The sequence below is a fragment of the Thermochaetoides thermophila genome (genome assembly GCF_000221225.1).
Source record: "Thermochaetoides thermophila DSM 1495 unplaced genomic scaffold scf7180000011820, whole genome shotgun sequence".
In the NCBI taxonomy this organism is placed as follows: Eukaryota; Fungi; Ascomycota; class Sordariomycetes; order Sordariales; family Chaetomiaceae; genus Thermochaetoides; species Thermochaetoides thermophila.
In genome coordinates this window covers 2,840,936-2,860,027 of record NW_006383036.1, presented here as the reverse complement: position 1 = coordinate 2,860,027, position 19,092 = coordinate 2,840,936, and the positions used below count along the sequence as shown (strand labels likewise).

Genomic DNA, 19,092 nt, shown 5'->3' with positions numbered 1-19,092 from the left:
GAACACGGTACCTATCACGATACCCAATCCCAGCTCCTGGCATATTCCCCGGTATAATGGGATCTTCGCCGGGGTCTCGCGCGAGACAACAGTCCAGCGGTTCGGGAAAAGTCCTCCCTAACACCAGCCAGGGATCCACTAAAGACTTCGACTTACGCCGTTCAATGCGTACCTCAGGAGTAGCTGCTGCTTCATCCACATCATCTTCATCCTCCTCACCCGCCGCTCTTGGCAAACAGCCTGTCTCATCATCAACTGCTACCTGTGTCTCTCCAGTTTCATCCCCTTCTGACGATACCGAGTCTCCCCTACCGTCCAAGTCCTCAGCCGCTCCGACTACCGCGCTCTCACAGAGAGAATCCACGAACAACTCCGAAGAGATTGCTCCTGAGATCGTCGTCTGGACAGGGCAAATGGATAGCATGATTGTTGACTCTCCTGAGACCGCTACCCCAGTTTCACCATCCTCGGGGCCAGCTGCAGCCTCAGAGGAAAAGTCTGTGTATGTCTCATCCATTAGAGCAATCTTTGATTTTTATACGATCCCTATCTCTGGGACCCCCATCGAAGAGATGTTATCTTCCACCGCTCTTTCTCATACCCTATCCGCCAGCTGTCCTCTCATCCATGTAAGCTGACTCCTTCATAGCGACGCGATCCCGACATCTCCCTCGCAGCCAACGTCTGCACCCCAGCTATCTTCCACACTTACAGTTCCTCAACAAGGTGAAACCTCCGAGGAGAAGAGACCGTCTGTGACCTCTTCCTCCTTATCAACCCTTTCAGATCAATCCGACCTGTCCTCCGTTCCTCTTTCCGTGTCGAGCAAGGCCACTACACCTGTCGATACTGATAGTTCAAGAGAGGCTCCTGCCCCTGGTGCCCCTCGCTTGACCCAGCGGGCCACGTCGCCAAGGCGAAAATGGGATGTTCGGCCCAAGGTCTCAATACCCCCAGACTTGACGCTTTCAGAGTATGCTTTGCAATGTGTGGCGGCCGCTGAGGCGTCTAGGCTGAATCCCTACGCGCTTCATCAAGAGGAATATCTGATGCTTCGCGACCATATCAGTCATGCCCAGGTCACCACCTACTTGAATATCCGGAACGGTATTTTGCGTCTGTGGGTGTGCAACCCACGCATTGCCGTGACCCGTGAAGAAGCCGTCGGCTGTGCCAAGGACCCCAGGTGGTTTGATGTAGCGAGTGTTTGTTACGACTGGCTTGTCCGCCGTGGCTACATCAACTTCGGTTGTGTAGAGATCCGGCCCTCACGCCACAAGCATGCAGAAAACAGCGAGTTATTGACCAAGACCAAAGAGAAGAAAAAGAGGAGAACGGTAGTTGTCATTGGCGCTGGTATGGCCGGCCTGGGCTGTGCGAGACAGCTCGAGGGACTGTTTGCTCAGTATGCTAACAGGTTCCGCAAAATGGGCGAGGAACCACCGGAAGTCATCGTGCTTGAGGCCAGGAACAGAGTTGGTGGCAGAGTTTACTCCAGGCCTTTCCATACACGGCCGAAGCACATCCCGGAACATTTCAAAGGGAAACGCTTCACGGCTGAGATGGGGGGCATGATTATCACGGGATTTGAAAGGGGCAACCCGATCAACATCCTCCTCCGGGCACAGTTAGGTCTTTCGTACCACTATTTGAAGCCAGAGACTATCTTGTACGATTCCAACGGCAAACCGGTCGATCTGCATCGTGATCAGCTCGTCGAAAACCTTTACAATGACTGCCTCGACCGAGTCAGCGAATACAAGTACAAGCCACCCGCAACAAAGCTCATCGAGGGTAACAAGGACTTGATTGACGAGGGCAGAGACAGCTCGGCAGAAACCCACAAGACAATACGGCAAGCCGAAGAGGCAGCAGCTGCCCAGCCACACGCAGCGCCCGTGTCAGAGCAAAACATGGCACCCCAGGTAAACCTGGTGCCTGTGTCTTCTGACCGCGCCACGGGCAGAATACACAATGAGCCAGGCACCCCGGCAGCACTCAACGCCGCTCGCAAAGCGAAGCTGATGGGCTGGACCCTAAAGCAAGGTGTCAGTGAGGACGCTGACATTGACCTTCAAGCAGCGGCCATAGAGCCTGGTGCCACCCTCGGCAGTGTCACTGACAAGGTTATCATGCAGTACAAGGATATCTTGGATCTGACTGCTCAGGATTTCAGGCTCATGAACTGGCACATCGCCAACCTGGAGTACAGTAATGCGACTAACTATCATCAGTTGAGTCTTCCCGGATGGGATATTGATGCCGGCAACGAGTGGGAAGGCAGCCATTCCATGGTCATTGGAGGTTATCAGAGTGTGCCTCGGGGGCTCTTGATGATCCCGACACCTCTCAACTTGAGACAGAAGTCCCCAGTTTGCAAGATTACCTACACGTCTAGCAGCCCAACTGGTCCGGCGATCGTCGAGTGCGAAGATGGTTACAAGGTAGAAGCTGACTGTGTCGTCAACACCATCCCGCTTGGCGTCTTGAAACATGGAAGTGTCAAGTTTGAGCCTCCATTGCCACAGTGGAAGGCAGAAGCTATCGAACGTCTTGGCTTTGGCGTTTTGAACAAAGTGATCCTGGTATACAAGGAGCCGTTCTGGGACGAGAACCGTGATATCTTCGGCGTCTTGCGGAACCCACCGAACCGACACAGCACAGATCAGAAAGATTATGCCTCGCAGCGTGGTCGTTTCTTCCAATGGTTCAATGTGAGCAAGAGCAGTGGCCTGCCTGTGCTCATTGCTCTCATGGCTGGAGATGCCGGCTACGACACGGAACAGACGTGCAACGACGACCTGATTGCCGAGGCTACCGACATCCTGCGGCGTGTGTACGGATCTAGAGTACCCTACCCCGTCGAAGCAGTCATCACTCGCTGGGCATCCGACAAGTTTGCCCGCGGCAGCTACTCCTCTGCTGGCCCGGATATGAAGGCTGACGACTATGATACCATGGCCCGTCCCGTCGGCAACTTGTATTTTGCCGGTGAGCACACCTGCGGCACTCATCCAGCCACCGTTCATGGAGCCTACCTCTCCGGCCTGCTGCCGCCTCCGAAGTCCTTGACGCTCTTATCGGCCCCATTCCCGTCCCGACCCCTCTGATCCTACCCAAGGACTTGAAGCGCAAGGCCCCGTCTTCATCATCCATATCTTCCCCCGCCGATATCTACCAAGCCCGGCTCCGCACCCACGAAGCCCTTCTCCACGAGCACCTCGTCTCTCGCCTAGGTCCCTGCCCCACCTTACCCCCCAAACCACCAACCAACGCCTACATGTATTACAGCAAAGCCCACTACGATGAAGCACGCAGGCGTCTCGAAGCCGGTCGGCGTCCCGGCAAAGGCAAGCCCTCCGCCAATGAGGTGCGCGTGATGAGCTCCAAGATGTGGCGCGACGCAAGCGATGAGGACAAAAAGCCGTACGTCGAAATGGCGGAAGAGGCGAAGCGCAAGTGGAACGAGACGGTCGAGAAATGGCGCAAGGATGTGGAGGAGTGGGAAGCCAAGGCTGAAAAGGAGCGGCAAGAGTGGGAGAAGACGAATCCCCCGCCACCGCAGCCATCCAAGACCGAGGAGATGCTGGGGGAGGGAAGGAGGACTAAGATGAGGGTTGTGGAGGGGATGTATAAAGAGGAGAGTGAGAGTGAGGGATTCGGAGGCGGCACTGGGAGTGGGAGTGATGTTGAGATGGGTGGGGCTTGGGGATAGTTAATTGATTGGAGTTATCTGTTGATATTTTTATATGGGGTGCTGTAGGGGTAAGGTTTTGATGTTTCTTCAGGATTCATTTCAAAAGGGTCTTGATGTGAAACAAAAGCTCTTGGGTGGTGCGATGTGTCGTGTTTAGGGGATTGTGTACATTTGGCTGGCTAACTCTCAACTTTCGTATTGTATGTATGGGTATGGCTTCTTTGTATTACCCTTTTCCCGATGTCTCAACTATTAGAATCACCACGTTCAAATCCTTCTTCGATTTGTGTCTAGGCCAGACAGATGGAAGGATTTGGGCAGGACCGATAGCAGGTACCATGCATCTGGCTTTTTACGACCTTTTAAGGTGACTTGCCATATTTTCCCAATAAACTTTGGTCCTCGCAGTGCGAGCAACATAGGCATCCGGGTGAGTCACAAACGGGCTCCAATGGCCGGGAAAAGCATTTGTTAGGCTGCAAAGGAGTCCCCTATGTATTTGGACACGTTCAGTGGTAAAGCAGGCTGAGGAACAACTTCCGTCCTCACTCTCTGCTTATTGATTGTCGGGTTTGCAAGAAAGTTTATTCGGGAAGGCGTTGATACACAGAGGGCGTGGGGGGGCGTTGAATGGGTTACTTGATAGTACAAAGGAAACTTTTCCGCCAATTGACCACACACACACTCTCTCTTTGTGAAGATGGGAAAAGGGAGAGGAAAAAAGAGATGTGAATACAGAAAATTCCCTCGCCAGCGGAAGTCTTATTTCCCTCTCTCCCTTATCTAGCCTCTCTCCGTCTACCGGGTTGGAAGGGAAAATCAAGAACGCTTTACCACGTCTAACCCGCTTACATCTCCTTTGAGGCGGTGGCACCAGTGATAATCTCAACCAGCTCGTTGGTAATGACGGCCTGGCGAGTCCGGTTGAAAAGAATCTGGTACTTCTGGATCATCTCACCAGCGTTCTTGGAGGCATTCTACAGAAAGAAATGCGCATCAGCATTAATTGAACTCCACCATTTGAAATTCAGCAGAGAAAACTTACGTCCATGGCGTTGCGACGGGCAGAGATCTCGCAGGCGTGGCCCTCAGCCAGAGCCCAGTAGAGGGAGTTGGCAAGAGCAAACTCACGGAGGTTGCCAAGAACCTCCTCATCAACCTCAAAAGCAGCGAAGTTGGCTGAACAGTTACGCATACGTCAGCAGTCCATTCTAGCCGATATACGAAGCAGGACAAAAAGACGTACGAGAGTTGACGAACGCCTCCTGAGAGAACGCCGGAATAGTGGCGGGCTCGTAGCTCGTCGCGTTGATGAACTTGTTGTAGACGATCTCAATGTCCGAATAGTCGCCAGGCAGACGGATGATTTGCTCAGCGATGGCCTGGGCCTCGGCGAAAGTGGGCAGGTCCTTGCCAACACCGGCAAAGTTCAGGACAATGCTCTTGGCGTGGGTGCGCTGGAGCTGACTCTTGCACTTCTCGCCGAGGATGACGAGATCAAAGTTATTGTTCTCCAGGGAGCGAGCGCGGATGTAGCGCGACAGACCGGAGTGAATACCACCGCAAAGACCCTTGTCAGAGCTGCAGACAACCAGCAGCTTCTTCTTGCCCTCTCCCTCAAGCGGCTTGGTCTCGGCCGACTCGTACACCTGGTTGCTGGTTTTGCCGTAGGCACGGGAGTCGGTCATAGCGCGCTGGGCGCGGTTCAGCTTGGTCGAGGCCACGATCTTCATGGTGTTGGTGATCTTCTCGATGTTCTTGATCGACTTGAGGCGGCCCTCGATCTCACGCAGCGTAGCGAACGAGGCCGAGGGAGCTGCCGCACTACGGGACGGGCGTCGTCGGTTAGCTCGGGGTCATTGCTCACTTCGTTGCTTGTACTTGTGTTCAAGGCATGGGAGTCGGCAGGGGGATAAGCAAGCTCAGTTTGCAGTCGCCGGTTCAGCGAGCCGGTCTCTCATCCTACGTGCCTCATTCCCCTCACTATATCCCATATCCTTTTGTGCCCCTCAACCCCTCGGACGTAGCCCCTCTCTTTTCCCTACCGCTCTAAAAACATCCTCCTCATAAACTCCGCAGCGAGCTTGCAATTGGGGACGGCGAAAAGACGAAAGGAGCCAGGCTGACAGCTGTGCAATAAAATCACGATCAATAAATCACGTACCGGGCAGTAACGGCAGCGCCGGCCTTCAGCGCCGGACGGGCAGCTCTTGACAGCATGGCGAGAATTGGCTGGGAGAAAAATCAAAGACGATGCGATCCGTCTCTGGAAGATGTGGCCCCGGTTCGACCACGGAGAGGTGCTGGCGTCAATTGAGATCGGGGAGCGAAGTTGTGACGGACCGCTCACAATTGCACGTTGGACCCAGGCAGGAACTGCAAACTGCAATTGGCGCTGCCCGTGAGAGGTTTGCTGAGCTCGGCTCCACTTGATTCCGCTTCCTGCTCGTGCCCGCCCGAATGCCCTTTTTGCCGACAGCTGGCCAGTGGTGCTGGCGATTGGCTGCCCAGACCCCAGGGTGTTGTGGCTGGTGTGCGTGGCGCTGAGTCTCCCACGAAACGCGAAGCCATCTCACGGTGGCTTGTGATTAGAAAGAGTGGCAAAATCGAGGCTCCATGCATTCATCCAAAACCGCGCCAGGCACTCAGGCAAAAACTTTGAAAACAAGAGGCTTGGCTGCCGCCAAGGCCGCGACAGTGGGGCCTATGGGGCGAACGTCCAGTAATTTTCGCCTGCATTGATTACTGAAACGTAATGGATAAATACCGAACGTTACCGTAAGAGAGTAACGGAGACAGGCCGAGAGCGTGCTGTTATACGTATTACCACTTCATACAGCACCGAAGGCTAGCCCAAGCCTCGCTTTCTGCCTCTATGTTGCTGCAGGGCACCATACCTCCTTGGAACCTGATCCAGTCGATCCAGTGATCCAGTGGTCCAGTGCTTGGTCTGTGGCAGGCTGCCGGCCAAATGCCACTGCTGCGCTGCGCTGCTGCAGGTGCCAGGAGTGGAGTCTCCGAAGACAATCTTTAAGTAAACCTCGTTAATCGCCCCGACTCGTGGTTGCTGAGATCCCTTCCATCTTTTTTTACTCCGGCTTCCCTGCCCTCTTCCCTCCTCTTCTGCTTTTCCTCCTTTTTCTTCCTGCCTACAAATCGAGTCGGCTGGCTGCCCGGCCATTTCAGGCTTTCCTTCGCGTGATTTCCCCCCTGGACCTGCATCCACGGCTAACTCCTCGCCCTGGCGTTCTATTAAACAGCCGCGCCCGCGTTAAAAACGCCAGCCTTGCACGCTAGAATCTGGCTTGCGCTCAACAACAATCCCATTGCGAATCTCACTAGTCTTGCGCAGCCGCGTTGCGCCTCTCCTACCACAACCGTACTGGCAATTCGACCTCCGATTCGTATCCGGAAACAGAAACAGTAATGGCTTCTGATAGCTCTGACGATGACAGGCCTCTGGCCAGGGGCACTCACAGTAAGTCTACCTAAAAAACCATGCAGGCGCGGACCTTTCCAAAAGTTTGTTCCGTGGCACATAAGCAACACAGCCGCTCTGTGGTCAGCTAGAGTGTATCGCATTCCCTTCTTGTTTTACTCTTTCGTGCCCAAATCATCTGAAGAGAATTGCGCCCAAAGCCCAATTCTCGCACACTTACTAACTTGTTTCCTCCCTTGTCAGTGTCAGCTGCGACTATATCTGCTGCCGAAGATCGCGAGATGGACCGAACCGATTCCAAGGCTCGCCCGCTTCCTCCGGGTGTTTCAGTTCGTAACGGCCCAGTCATCGAGGACAAAATGGATATCGATTCCACGCCCAACGGGACTACCAAGCGCAAATCTCGGAGCTCGGTTACCCAGGTGAAGAAGGAGGAGTCGGATAGCGATGATGGCGCTCCTTTGGTAGGACGACCTACAGAAACACCAACTCGGTAACTTTGCATGCAGATGCGGGCTAACTCTGGCAGGCCAAACGTCAAAAGTCTAAGCACAAGCAGCAGGAGAGCGACAGCGACGACGAGCCAATCGCCAAAAAGAACGGCAAGTTGCCGCCGTCCATCAAAGAAACGGAAACCCTCGAGTCGTCTGATGATGACCAGCCTTTGGGCACAAAACTTGCCCAGAGAAAGGCGAGCATCGAGAAGGCTGCCGCCAAAGAGGCCAAAGCTCTTCGCGCTGCTGACAAGAAGAAGGCAGCTGCGAAAAAGGCCATCAAAGAGGAGTCGGATGATGACGAACCTTTAGCCAAGCAACCAAAGAAGCATCAGTCAAACGGTACTGGCTCCTCCGCGAAGAAGACAAATGGCGTCAAGGTGAAGAAGGAGTCTGAATCCGATTCCGACGCGCCCATCGCCAAGAAGGGAAAGAAAGTCGCGGCCCCTGCAAAGAAGGCTTCCGCAGCGTCCAAGTCTGCCAAGGTCAAGGAGGAGGAGAAGGAGGAGAAGTCAAACGAGAACAGCGAGGAGGAGGAGAGAGGAGGAGGAGTATCGTTGGTGGGATGCCCCAAAAAAGGAGGACGACAGCATCAAGTGGACAACTCTGGAGCACAATGGCGTCCTCTTCCCTCCGCCGTACGAGCCTCTTCCCTCACATGTCAAGCTCTATTATGACGGCAAACCTGTCAACCTTCACGTCGAGGCTGAAGAGGTCGCAACCTTCTTCGGCTCTATGCTCCATGCGACACAGCATGTCGAGAACCCCGTTTTCCAGAAGAACTTCTTTACTGACTTCAAGGAGGTTCTTGACAAGACGGGCGGCGCTAAGGACATGGATGGCAATCCTGTTGACATCAAAGAGTTCAAGAAGCTCGATTTCACCAAGATTTACGAACATTTCCGGAGCATCTCCGAGGCGAAGAAGAACCGTCCGGCCGCTGAAAAGAAGGCTGAGAAGGAAGCAAAGGCCAAGCTGGAGGCTCCGTACATGTATTGCAAATGGGATGGCCGGAAGGAGAAGGTGGGCAACTTCCGTGTTGAACCTCCGGGCCTCTTCCGTGGCCGTGGTGAACACCCCAAGACTGGCAAGGTCAAGAAGCGGGTCATGCCCGAGCAGATCACAATCAACATCGGCAAAGATGCCAAGGTCCCGGATCCGCCCCCGGGTCACAAGTGGAAGGCTGTCCAGCATGATAACAAGGCTACCTGGCTTGCTATGTGGCAGGAAAACGTGAACGGCAATTACAAGTACGTCATGTTGGCTGCCAACAGCAGCATCAAGGGCCAGTCAGATTTCAAGAAGTTCGAGAAGGCCCGCGAGCTCAAGAAGCACATCGACCGCATCCGTGCCGACTACACCAGAGATCTCAAGAGCGAAGTCATGGCAGAGCGCCAACGTGCCACTGCCATGTACCTCATTGACAAGTTCGCGCTCAGAGCTGGTAACGAAAAGGACACAGAAAACGAGGCCGAAACAGTCGGTTGCTGCTCGCTGAAATACGAACATGTCACGCTCAAGGAGCCCAACACCGTCATCTTTGACTTCCTCGGTAAAGACAGCATTCGTTTCTACAATGAGTTCCAGGTCGATCGCCAAGTTTTCAAGAACTTGAAGATGTTCAAGAAGCCGCCAAAAGAGCCGGGCGATGATATTTTCGACAGGCTGACGACTACGCAGCTGAACAAGCACTTGTCGAGCTATATGCCTGGCCTCACGGCCAAGGTGTTCCGTACCTACAACGCCTCATACACCATGTCGAGGCTTCTCAAGGGTCTCAAGGCTGATGGTCTGTCGATGGCTGAGAAGGTCAAGCTCTACAACGATTGCAATCGCGAGGTGGCCATCCTCTGCAACCACAAGCGCACTGTCGGCGCCAGCCACGAGGCGCAGATGGAGAAACTCGGGGACCGTATCAAGGGCCTGAAGTATCAGAAGTGGCGGACCAAGATGATGATGCTTGAGGTGGATCCGAAGTTAAAGAAGAAAAAGGGTGCTGAGTACTTTGAGCGTGAGGCAGACCTGACCGACGAGTGGATTCAAAACCACCAGAAGTTCCTCGTCGAGGAGCTTCGCACCAAGATCCAAAAGAAGTTCGAAAAGGACAACGAGAAGCTTGCCGCCGACGGCGAGAAGCCACTCACGGATAAGGACCTGAAAGAGCGCATGAAGGCGGTATCTGAGCTCGAGGCCAAGTTCAAGAAGGAGAACAAGACCGGAAAGGTTGAACCTGAGGGCAAGAATCCCACTGTCGAGAAGCTGGAAGCTGCTATCGTGAAGCTCGACGAGCGTATCAAGACTCTCGAGCTACAGTCTGCTGATCGTGAGGGCAACAAGGAGGTTGCTCTGGGCACTTCCAAGATCGTAAGCACCTCCTCCCCCAAAATTTGGCTGGTGTGTATTGGACTTTTTTGCTAACAATCTCTTAGAATTACATCGACCCTCGTCTTACAGTTGTCTTCTCGAACAAGTTTAAGGTTCCGATCGAGAAGTTCTTCTCAAAGACGCTGAGAGAGAAGTTCCGATGGGCTATTGAATCCGTCGGTGACTCTACTGATTGGGAGTTCTAAGAGATTGTGGGACCAGCTCCTGCTTGTCCGCACGATTGAAACTTGAAGCTGCGGGCAGATCGTCAGACCTGGCTTGTTCGAACGCCAAGCGTCATTGAACAGTAGACAGTAACACACGGATGATACTTTGCGAAACTGCTCTTTCAGTGTCTTACTGGCACTACGGGTGACTTATAAGGTTTTGCTTCTATGCGGAAGACGTGGAGTTTCGCACATCTAATGCGGCTGCACCTAGACGCTGCGATGGTTGATTTTAAGGTGACTTCATTGTCACTGCATGGGATTAGGAGTTTTTGCTGCATTTTTCCTGGAGGAAAGCATTTAGAGAAAACAAGCATAGTGCGATACGAAGTGATGAGTTTGAGTGACAAGCACTCCCGGTCGAGTCGAGTTTTCGCGTCTCGGATCAGTATTACTACACTAGCACAAGGCAATACACATACATGGTTATACAGATCTGGGTGCTACATAGCAATAACAAGGAACTATGAATGCATTAAGCTTAAATCGTAGTGATACTGCATGAGTGCCATCCGTAATATTTACCGTAAAGATGATGTCTCAACTAAGCGTTTGCATTATGCTCAACAGTTCTCTCCCACAGCCACCTTCTCGCTTGACATAAGTCATGATGTGTCTATCCCAATTGTGAGTGCTGCCAATCTCCAACGCCACAAGCGCCATGTAAATGCAAATGCATGCCAAAATATACCAAACAGTCAAATATAAAGAACCACTAAGTCAATTTAAAACTGACCCATTATGCAATGATTCATGTCTAGAAAAATGGGATGAGAAGTGTCCCCCCAAATCCAACGATCAGGGAGGTGAACACAGACACAGCAGCAGCAGCAAGACCAGAGATAGTGGCCATCGAGGCAGCATCTTCCACAAGAGGGGCAGATGTCGGACGGGCCCCATTGCCATTGCTGCTGCCGTCACCGTCGTTCGGGGTCGCGATCGGGACTACGCTAGTAGTGAAGGACGAGCCAGAAGAACCAGCCGAGGAGGAACCGTCCGAGGATGGGGAGATCTTTGCGCATTATGTCAGTATCGACCGTCCACAGTTCATGTTGTGTTGAAAGGGAGACGGAAAATGTAACATACTTACAGTGCTGGAGCCAATCGGCACGATCTTGCCATCATCCGTGATCCTCCAACCATCTGGAATCGGCCCAGTCGGCGACGGCGTCCGCGTCGTGACGGTGGTGCCGGGAGCGATTCCACCTAGCGGAATGGACGGCGCAATGGTGTGCGTCGGTTCCGGTGCGGTCGCCGTCACCTTGATGTTGCCCGCGTTGCCCGCGTTGCCATTGATTTCGCCGCCCTCCGACCGGATCGACTGCCAATTGCCCGATGTGTCGCTGTAGTAGTATTTCTGGCCTGTCGAGTAGTCCGTGATGACTGCCGAGCGGACGATCATGGAGAATGGGCCCTTGGAATAGTCAGTTGGCCCACGCGCCCATTCGATCGTGCCTGGGGCATTGTTCGGATCACCGCCTGCCCACGCACCAAACTTGATTTGCATCGGAGTTTGTGGGTAGGCGCCAGCGGCTTCTTCGTAGGTCACTGTCCGCACGACTGTGCCGCCGACGTACCACGCGATTCGCTCCGGGGTCCAGTCGATTGTGTACGTGATGAACTGAGCCTGGTTGTTAGGTGCTGGGTTGAACTGACCCCGGCCATAGCCGCTCTCGGAACCCTTGCGGAAGTAGTTGGTCTGCACGGTCTGGTCGTCGGCGCCGAGCCATTCCATGTCGATCTCGTCCAGCGCATCAGACAGCATGACGAGAGAGCTGACAATGCCGGCTCCAGGGGCGGCTTTCATGGTTACTTCGACACGACCGAACATGATATAAAAAACGCTGGTCAGTTGTGGGGCATCGCCTTGCTTTGCCACGGTGAAGGTCACGCCGTCGCTGCCGTAGGTGGGTGTGCCGCCGCTCGCGATGAAGGAGTTAACCTCGCCTTTTGTGAAGTCGATATTGACGCTTCTTCCGAGAGCTATGTTGGCGGGGCAGGAGTCTAGTTATGTCAGGAGACTGGTTTGAAGCTTGGAAGTTTGTTCACTCACTCACCCCCTCTAACTGGATTACAGGATGACCATGTCTGTGCAAGAGCAGTACCACCGAGCAGCGCAGCGGCTGCTGCTAATGTCCCCCTCCATCCTTGACCAAACATTGTGCCTGTGGCTCAGGGCCTGCTCAATGGAAGCAAGATGCTGTGAAAGATGGTTCTCTCGGATGCTGTTTTGAGGACGTTTTGCGGGTCAAGAGCCAAAGCGGATGGACCGGCACAAGAAGCGATTGTGAAATTTTGCTGAGATCCCGATCAACTCAAAGAATGCTTCTGAATACCCGCTAAACAGTTGCCTCTCAAAGGATATTTGCAAGTGAATGAGGTCGTTTGTATCCAAACTATGTCCGTAGATACAGCACAATATACATGTTGAATCCGGACAAGAACGGGTACAAGGGCAAAATGACGTCTAAGATGCAGCTAAGCGCAGGAAAAAGGGAGCGTCTGATTTTAAGAAGCCATGTGGCTTAGCTCGAGTCCATCTCCAGGCCGCCGGTACAGGGTGGTCACCAGCCTCCAATATCTCAGCGAGATTCAGCTGGATTCGATGATGTGAGGTGGATGCTTGGATATCGAGGTGGTTGGGAATCTTGAGATCAGTCTTGGCGGCGGCGAATCACCAACACGCCGACATCAGATTAGGTGGATCCGCTCACGCCAACGTCAGCAACGACAGGTGGGGTGCTGAGTTGGGGCTTGGCACCATTCCCTTTGCCCCTCCCGACTGCTCCGGCCCTGCCAAGGATTCCGTTCCGGACGTCGTCCGCTCTACTGAGCCGTCATCTCCTATAGACTGCGTCCTTCGGAGTGATTGTTCCGCATCCCATTCTCGTCAACACAGGTAATGGTTGCCGCCATATTTTCAAAAAGGTGATCTGCAATCTAGTGGGACAGGTTTTGGGGTACGAGATGCGGTTTCCAGTTTCCAACTCTAATATTCCACATTCCACATAATACATGATACATCTCAACTTCTTAATTGCAGTTATTGCAAGCTGGCGGTCGGGTCAGCGAGCAGTTAACCCAAAAACTCAAGATGCTTCTGTGTGACTGGTATCCTGACCATGTTTTCTCACTGCTCAGCAAGATACGAAAGAAACTCTATCTATTTCCCTGATCATCCTTCACACAAACTCCCTGATCATCCTTCACACAAACCTGGAGTCTCTGGCTCTCAATTCCTCCAGAGCGGAGGTTGCGGGAAACAGCACACCACTATTACCCTATTATCACCAGCAGCGTAGCACTGAAATCATGTGTCAGACATATGGCAAAAAAAAAAAAAAGATATGATTTGTCTTGTAAGTCAAAGTGGATTACACGTCATATCTCACCGAGTAATGAGAATAGGCAAAACTAGAGTCTCCAAAAGGCCAAAACCACCACAACCTCTCACCTTGAACACCTCTTGCAATAAGAACCCTCCCCCTCTCACAAAAAAGCGCAGTTGCATCTTGTAGACTGTCCAGGTAATAAAGCTACAGCTCGTCTCGAGAAAGAGTAAAGAATCAAAAGAGGAGTTGAAACTTCCTAATTTGGTTTCCTGAGATACTTTCGCGAACCATTCATAAGGCATAGCAAATTGCCGTCAATGAAAACAATAATCTCATGTAATAGAAAGGCACCCTGTGTTCCAAGTTCCTAGTCCTCCTTTCACACTGCTTCAAATACAAGACTACAGTGGTGCGCGTTACCTTCCATGTGATGATATGACTGAATCCAATCCCAATTGGCTAGTCAGTCTGTTTTATGTTTTCATCAGGAGAAGGCTTGAATGAGAGTGACTAACCTAAGCTAACTGTTCTGCAATCTGATTGTTATGGGTTATGCACGTAAGCCCACCAAGGTCATGTTGAGGACTGAGCCGATTGCTACCGATTTCGGTGGCATTCCTCACTTGGAAGTTCTTCCAGCCTGTGGCTTTCCGTTCCAGTGCCGGTTTCAGGACATGAGTCTTTTTGAGAACTATTTTCGTCTCTCCGCTGTATGTTGTAATCCATCTAAATAGGCTGTGACCAACTAGGCTTGTCGCCATGGCAATACAGGTTGCCCAAGGAAGATACCCGAAAACAATCAAATCCATACTCTTCTTGAGTACATGCCCAAGGGCAATAGCGGATCCCAGAACACCTGCATAGATGGGGTACTGACATACATCTTGATCCTGGCGCCTGTAACTGAGTGAGGACACATTGCATCCGAAGGCCAAACAGCAAGCCAGTATTAGGATTGGGGACTCATGCCAACAACATGCATCAATTGCCCCGTCCGATAAATCCGTGGTGTGATCTCCTTCCCCTACTATTAGTTACTACCTATTCCACGCATGCTCGTTGTAGAAGGCTTTAACACTAACTTGAACACATCCAAGAGGTTGGTTATGGTGACTGATATATCTCCAGGTCACGAGACTGCAAAGACAGGCGATTCCGACTTCGATGAGGGAGACTATCCAATGCCAGCAACCCAAAAACCGATGACGTACAGTCTCATATCGGTTGCCTTGGTTCTCTTGAGACTCAAATTGTCTAAATTGTGAATGCATTTCAGACGATGAGTGTATGGCTAGATGAAGGCCCTGTATAAGCTCAAAGTATGAGAAGACCGTCTTGCTATTTCCAAACGCGACGAGAGTTTTCTCAGCAAGAAGTGACTTTGATGTGCGTGTACGTGTCATAGAGATTAAGAATCAAACCATGTTCGGTAGATAAGCGGGCTTACATTCGCACATTTCCTGTCAGAGAGCAGACATGCACCAAAGCAATCGAGATGGAGAAAGGGTGCTAGCCAAAGACACCCTTGTAAGCATGTTATAGCCGTAGCCAGAAGGCAACAAGAAGCTTGTCTTAAGGCAGCTGGGAGCCAGAACTCGAGGGCAATAGGAAAAACTCATCTTCGGAAAGCAGGAAGACTGTTCTCATGTTCGTGCCTGTAGCTCTTGTTTGTGCTGAGTCGAACAACCTCTGCCCATGGTGCGCGCACCATTACGTTAGCCTGGTGGTTCGCGCACCGTCCTTTCGCCGCATGGTTGCGGCTCTCAATGCCAGACAAGGGGGATAATTGGTTGCTGCTTCATTTGTGGAGCGCTTGATGTTTTAAGAGATCTCACCTCCGGGAATACTTGAGTCATCAAAGAGGAAGTCCAGCGATTTGCTCTCCCTGGACTGCAGCTCACTGTTTTCAAGCAGAATTACCATCACCGATCAGTGCTTGTAAAATACTTACAGCCATGGATGCTCTTCTTACAGAGCGCCACTCATCTCTACCAGCTTACCCAGTGCTAGCAACTCATTTGAGCGAGAGCTATCTGCGACTTTCTGGTTTCCACAACGGTAAAGTTAATAAAATCCCGAACTACTGCATACGAGAGCGACAAGACTTCCTGAGGTTACTCATACAGTAACGATTTTTAGATAATCAGCTAGCAGGTGCGTATCAAAGTACACTTACATCTATGTATACACTTTCCCTACTGTTCTCCATTTCTTAGCGCGCGGAAACTGTTAAACATCCTTGAAAACATTCTCTCAACAGCATCCTGCTTACATAGCCTTCATTCCCACTACCAATATGTTCTAGATAAGAACAGCCACCAAATCGTGCAGTGTTGCATCTTTTCGCAGTTCACGAACTTACTACTGTACCGTTTGAGCTTGCTGTTCTCTCTCTCTCTACACATAAACTCGCATACTTGTTTAAGGAGCAATGCATCCATCATCATCAGTCAGCAACTGCTCGCAAACCACAGAACAATCCCTTGGTTCTCGATGGTGGCGCATATGTGCTAGCTTCTTTACGATTACAAATTTTTGGCTTGATGGTAGGCACTTCACTTGTGCTTAGCCAAGTAACTTCTTGTCGTCTCGAAAGTCTCCTTTTACCGTACGAAACCATTACTCCTAGGCTCTAGCTCAAAATGATAAAGCTAACTACCGTTCAGGTGCCTAGTCGTCTATACCATTTCTCTTATTGGCTGGCACGTTATACGCAACAAGGCATTCCATAGGTTAGTGGACGCTTTGTGACGACAGCTGCGCAGGTGTGCCAAGCATGTGTCACTAACAACAACTTAGCCTTGGCCCTTTCACCCATTTCATTGGGCTTTGCTTGTTTTTTCTTTTCCTGGTCCTCCAACCAGCTACGAAAGCCTCCCCAGACGACTTCACCCGATGGTTTCCGCTTTTCAACACGATGTTGTCGCTTGCCCCTGTTGCACTGTACAGGCGACAGTCGACAAGGATGACTTGGCGGCAGCAAAATCAATCAATGCTTAACGACTACATCTACTTTCGTCTAGATGGACCGCCTTCCCATTACTCGGGATATAGTAGCGCCACACTTGCAAGTTCCATTGAGTTGCCATCTCAGAGGTCTCCCATTCGCTCAGACTGGAACTCACCCGCGCTAAACTGCGTCCGAGATTCGCTCACCTCAGAGCAGTCTGCTGAACAGGCCCACGATCTTCATAATCACGAAAGCGCCAGCATCCAGCCTATCCAACCACCAACAGACACGGACTTCTCGACAACCTTGGTGGATGAATAAAGTCGCAGTCTTCCAGGTTTCGTACCTGACAACATGAGTCTATTTTGATTGCAAGCACAACTTTCTTCGATACTGTTCGCAGGTGACGACTTGAGTGTTGGAAATAATGAAGGTGTGGGCGGGGGATCTCCAGGCTCTTGAAGACAACCCAAACACTTCCCATATTTTACCACCAAAACCACAAATAACAGCAGTCGCCCTTAGTATTCGGGTTGAGTCCAGTCAAATGGTGTCGACGCAAGTCATTCAGGCGTTATATGCAGGAGATTAAGGTCACCATTTGCGGGTCATCGCAAAGACCTTGCATCGTGGAGATAACTTTGGCGTCTCTTTTATATATATTACGGTGGCTTTGATGTGCTGTTTCCGGATGTACTTTTCGTCAATGTTTGTTTCTGGGCTTGGAAAGTCTACACGGACTAACAAATGATGGAATGCCGGGTCTTCTTACATGGAATTATCTCGTCACCTGTGGTTTGGGCGCTTTAATTCGGGATGTTTTGGTGCTTTTGATAAGTTTGTGTCAAAAAGCTTGTTCTGTGTAAACTCTTTGAATGGTTTGGCTGTCCATAGGTTCCATGCATCATAAAAGAAGAAGCCACCTCTAGGATATCATGAACTGCCGGCTGGTTACTGCAGTTTGTATCTCATCAGGGAGTGTGTGACAATCTCCTGCCTGATAACGTCACAAAGAAAAGAATATACATGCTTGATGGTTGCGACTCATACGGCCGTTGAGACCACGATCTTTCCTGTTGCAGGTGATGGACTACGACCCCATCTAACAACAGCCAGGCTGTCAACACCAACAATAGTGACCATAATCTCGTTTCATAAATTCCTGGATTGTTCGATTTTTTTCCCCTGAGATACATAGGGAAACAGATACCTTCTTGACAACCGTGATCTTTTTGAAACCTGTCGTAACCGTCTAGAGTTTCTCCATAGTTATTGACAAAGTGTGTAGCTGCATTACAAACCACCATCTCTCTACGAACTGTAACGCTTTGAAAAGCAATACGGCAAAGTTGAGACCACTGTGTCGTTCTAGGGATTAGATGCGAGTCCTTGGTGTGAGGGCATTATCGTAGAAAGTCCAAACAACAGGTTTTATATTTATCACAAGGATATGGTTGCCTCATAGAACTCATCATATAGCCCGAAAATATATACCAAGCTTATGTATAACAAAGCGACTGGAAACACATATTCACCGATATATATGCATTGTGGCCCGCAGTGCTGATGGACATAGCCAAATAAGTTGTCCAGGGCAAATACCCCAAAATGATCATTTGAGGATGTTGTCGAATGATACAGTCCAAATGATGGCAGAGCCAAACACACATGTATAAACGGAAAATTGGCGTCGATCCTGCGTCTACCCTCTATGGCTGAATAATGAGACACAGTATCCGAAGGCCGCACATGTGGTAAGAACACTCATTAGTATATCGTCGAGTCTACTCGGAGTGTGGGAAGCTGCAGACAGACTGACAGGCTGTCTTGAGTCGTTAGAATCAAAGCGCGCGGTACTGCCTGCACACTGTATTTCCAACTCACAAGACTGCAGAGACAAGCGATACCTATTTCCCAAGTTCCCGATATCCAACACCAGTCGTTCGAGGACCAGCTATCTAGGAATATTTGTTCTGTCTTGAGTGTTTGGCTAGGGCATAAAGGTTGGGATTGTCGTTGCATGGCAGTTGCTATATCGCTGATTTGGTTGTAGACTGGTGGGGTATCGAAGGAGTACACACTTCTGGTACAATGCAAGAGAGGAAGTGAACGGCCAGCCGTCGCCCCGAAAATCCGGCGGATAAAGTGGTATTGACTCAAGACACATATGGCTTTCGCTCAGGGGCTCAGAGTCGAGTGCTTAACTCTAACATATCGATTGTTGTTCAATATTCAGCTCGCAAAGACATCGAATGGACATCTTGGCTGCCTTTCGTGCATGTTACCAAATGCGGTGGACATGCTGAAGCGCGAGGTGTAGAAACTTTTGGATGTCTGCCCTCATGCATCAGACCTTGAGCGCCGGGCAATTGAAGCACGCAGTTGCCATATCGGTTGACTTGCGAAAGCGGGAACAGTCTAGAGAATCCATATTCCAACAGCCTCGAAACTATGTTTGGCCGATGAAGCTGGAATCACTATTCACATGGAATGCGACTTTCGCTGAGCCTCATGGAGCGCGGGCCAGGCTGATGATATTCGAAAGCTGGGGGTCCCTGCGAATCATTCAATGCTTGGCAATGCGGTCGC

The 19,092-nt window shown here is 51.2% G+C and overlaps 4 protein-coding genes across 4 annotated transcripts; 2 read left to right on the top strand and 2 right to left on the bottom strand.

Annotated features, from left to right (window-relative positions):
• Positions 1-164: 164 nt before the first annotated feature.
• CTHT_0057750 (SWM histone demethylase complex-like protein) lies at positions 165-3,715 on the top strand (the record flags this gene model as incomplete). The annotated part of the gene is made up of 3 exons (XM_006696032.1): positions 165-502; positions 650-2,991; positions 3,066-3,715. 3 exons carry the CDS (start codon positions 165-167, stop codon positions 3,713-3,715), a joined length of 3,330 nt encoding a protein of 1,109 aa, XP_006696095.1.
• An 830-nt stretch (positions 3,716-4,545) lies between these two features.
• Positions 4,546-5,917, bottom strand: CTHT_0057740 (uncharacterized protein; the record flags this gene model as incomplete). Its single annotated transcript, XM_006696031.1, has 4 exons — positions 4,546-4,674; positions 4,743-4,876; positions 4,944-5,521; positions 5,862-5,917. 4 exons carry the CDS (start codon positions 5,915-5,917, stop codon positions 4,546-4,548), a joined length of 897 nt encoding a protein of 298 aa, XP_006696094.1.
• Positions 5,918-7,123: 1,206 nt separating this feature from the next.
• CTHT_0057730 (topoisomerase-like protein) lies at positions 7,124-10,200 on the top strand (the record flags this gene model as incomplete). Its single annotated transcript, XM_006696030.1, has 5 exons — positions 7,124-7,175; positions 7,380-7,600; positions 7,666-8,190; positions 8,243-9,994; positions 10,060-10,200. 5 exons carry the CDS (start codon positions 7,124-7,126, stop codon positions 10,198-10,200), a joined length of 2,691 nt encoding a protein of 896 aa, XP_006696093.1.
• A 778-nt stretch (positions 10,201-10,978) lies between these two features.
• On the bottom strand, positions 10,979-12,381 carry CTHT_0057720 (putative cell wall protein; the record flags this gene model as incomplete). Its single annotated transcript, XM_006696029.1, has 3 exons — positions 10,979-11,233; positions 11,312-12,225; positions 12,279-12,381. 3 exons carry the CDS (start codon positions 12,379-12,381, stop codon positions 10,979-10,981), a joined length of 1,272 nt encoding a protein of 423 aa, XP_006696092.1.
• Positions 12,382-19,092: the final 6,711 nt, after the last annotated feature.